This window comes from Puccinia triticina, chromosome 11A (assembly GCF_026914185.1).
Source record: "Puccinia triticina chromosome 11A, complete sequence".
Lineage (NCBI taxonomy): Eukaryota > Fungi > Basidiomycota > Pucciniomycetes > Pucciniales > Pucciniaceae > Puccinia > Puccinia triticina.
The window spans coordinates 5,052,639-5,055,527 of NC_070568.1; the positions used below are offsets into that span (position 1 = coordinate 5,052,639).

A 2,889-nucleotide genomic window follows, 5' to 3' on the forward strand; every position below is an offset into this window, starting at 1 on the left:
GGAAAGACGAGGTCAGATATCCAAGAAAAGAAACTCTTGGACTATTTATTTGAGCTAGAAATTGAAGGGTCCAACATGGGAGAAGCCTTGTGCAGCTGCCAGTAGTACTGAGCCTGCTGGATGGTTTGAGAGAGATTTAACAGCTTCAGTAAGATTTCTCTTAGTGTCATTGTCAAGACCTTGTAAAATCGGGGAGCCTCCGTGTTTAGTGCTTTATAATCGCTGGGGAATACCGCTGAATGCGCTTCCTCTCGGCGCCCAAGGTAACAATCAGATCTACGGTTTTCTGGTCAAGTTCGAGATCACTTGGGAATTCACTGTCGTCTTTGAGTTTCGTGAAGGTCTGGAGGAGGGTTGTATACTCGGGATGCCATTGAGTATCATCATGGGTTATGATTGGCACGAGAGTCTCTAACGATGCCTCGATTTTGCTGATTTCGTTGTTAGTTGGATTCTGCAACTTGGCCTGTCTGTAAACCTTCAACAAGCCCTCAATCTCTCGCACTTTCGTTTCGGCCACCTTTTTCCAACCGATTTCGTTGATCAGTCTTTTATCGGCCTCATTGAGCTGGAACAACTTGGCAGAATCATCAGCTGTTGTTCCTTGAGCCGATTTTGCTTGCTTGGATAACCTCTCGATCAGTCGACCCTCCTCGGCCGAGAAGTCAAAACCCTTGTATTCCAGAATTGAGAGTCGGTTGATTGCCTTCTCGACCCCTACAGGGAATTCGATATTTTTCGCGTCCATGTCTGTCCTGAGCTTCTTCAGGTTGAGGTAGAGGTTATCCTTTTTCCATTGTCCTCTTTTGAAGATCGATCGAAAGAAGTTGTACAGGCCCGACCACCATCTTTCTAGTCGGTACTCCTGTTCGGCTGTTTTCAAGCTTGCTATAGTTTCCGGATTTGGTATCTTTCCGGAAGCTGACTCATACTTGTAACGGATGACCAAGGCAACTCCATGCTTAGTAAACAACTTCTTGAGAGCGCTGACTTCCTCATCCTTATGCCGTATCCGTTGAAGTAGGCTACTTTCATTCACACCTTGAAAACCCTTTTCGTCTGTGTTTCTATTCGTAGCCCCTGATTCCATATTGTTATCTGAAGGATCATGTAGTCTTGGTCCTTCAGATAAGGGTCGCTCGTGAGTTAAACCTGATGGATCGCCGATGCCTCGTCCTTCAGGCAGTAGATGGTTACTTTCTCCAGCTTCGTACAAAAGACTGGGGTTAGCAGTAAGTGAAGGTGATTCAAAGTCTTTGAAACCACTCGAAAAAGAGGCGACCACCCCGCTTGGGGTGTTCAGGATGACTGAAAGCAGATTTAAGTAGGCGGAGTTGCAGAGGAGGGCTATAAAGGTTTTTATAATGAGTCTATTGGTGGTTTTACTCAAGCTTCTCGAACCAAAAACTACTGGCCCAGTCATGATGCGAAGATGCTTTTGTTGAGCTATCTAATCAATCTAAGCTGTTCGCTATGCTATGTAATCTGGGTTTTCTGTGCTGGAAAAGGGCTAGCAAATTAACTATGTTGGTCTGTTCGAGTACCCTTCTTAGGAGAATAAATATTGTGGAGATTGGCCAAGTCAAGTTCACGATGGGTTCCGACGGTTCAGATAAAGGCTTCATCGACTCATCGGCTTGACTGCAACTCACAAGCTGTACGGCTGGGTGAGCAAGCCTGTACCAGTTATGTTGACGTAAAACCTCCCCGCTGGAGCGCGTCTCATACTGATTGGCAAGACATATGCCAGTTAAAACAGACTTGTTCAGGCTGATCAACATCTATCGTTGCCAAGTCCCTCCTTTGGAGGTCGCTGCGCTCCCCCAAGGAGGGACTTGCATCAAGTTTGGGGGGGGGGGGGGGGGGGTACGAACTTAACAAAGTCCCTCTGCTGCGGGCGTGTGTCTTGCGAAGCAAGCCCCCGACAGCCCTCGGCAGCGCTATCGCCCCTTCTTGGCGTGCCAAGAATCTGAGTTTGGCTGGGTGGAATTTTTGAAGCTTTAATATAATTCCTTGCCCCCTTGACATTCTTTGGAATAAAATAGCTTAGGTTGTGGGCCTGATTTTTCCTATCCAACCTACATAATTTCAGGTGTTTGGCAAAAATCATGCCACCCACAGAAATTCCACAAAAATCCCCAAACAGCTAGAATTACAAGCAGTGCGCAACTTGACCGCTGCACCCTGCAGCTTGTGTGCACAATGGGTGGTTGTTTTTTTATGTAGCTTTCTCTCAGAGGATGCTATCAGCCCTACAAGACCACAATTGTTCACCAGCTGTGAACATAACTGGAATCAAAGTGGCATTCTTGCTGTGCCAATATGGGGAGGTACGGTGTAAGTCTCCTGACGGAGGCTTGCTTTGTGAGTTCAGCCTACCCCCCAGGGGCCCAAAGTCTCAAGGGACTGAGTTAAGTTTGGGGGGGTACCTATTTACATACACCCAAATACACAAGTCCTTCCATGTGCTCGCGGGGCACGAGCACACTTGTGCCCCTAACTTAACACAATTCCCCCCTGGTGGGCGCTCTGGCTGGCAAAAAGCGGCCCCTCCCAGGGAGGGACTTGTGTATTATCACAAATTTTACGCGGGAGCAGAAAGTCCATTTGGCTGGGAGCTTTTTAAATCTTTTATAGCTCCTCCCCCAGCATCTCCAATATAGGTCTACCCCGTTGGTACCTTATGCTACATAACTGTGCCTACAATTTGGCCTACTCAGAATTTCTCTATCACTATCCGTTGACCTTGAAGGATATTTTGAAAAATTGAAGAATGTGCAAGTTTTGCAAATGAGTGTCCACTGGTTTGGGACTCCAGGAAACAGTTTTCTGGCTACAAGACAGCTGAGTGGCTCAAATTCTTCCCAAGCACAGCACTTACAATTCTGT

General features: G+C 47.0%; 1 protein-coding gene across 1 annotated transcript; it reads right to left on the bottom strand.

Annotated features, from left to right (window-relative positions):
* Positions 1 to 205: 205 nt before the first annotated feature.
* On the bottom strand, positions 206 to 1,423 carry PtA15_11A493 (uncharacterized protein; the record flags this gene model as incomplete). Its single annotated transcript, XM_053161407.1, has 1 exon — positions 206 to 1,423. One exon carries the CDS (start codon positions 1,421 to 1,423, stop codon positions 206 to 208), a length of 1,218 nt encoding a protein of 405 aa, XP_053025357.1.
* Between the last annotated feature and the right edge of the window lie 1,466 nt (positions 1,424 to 2,889).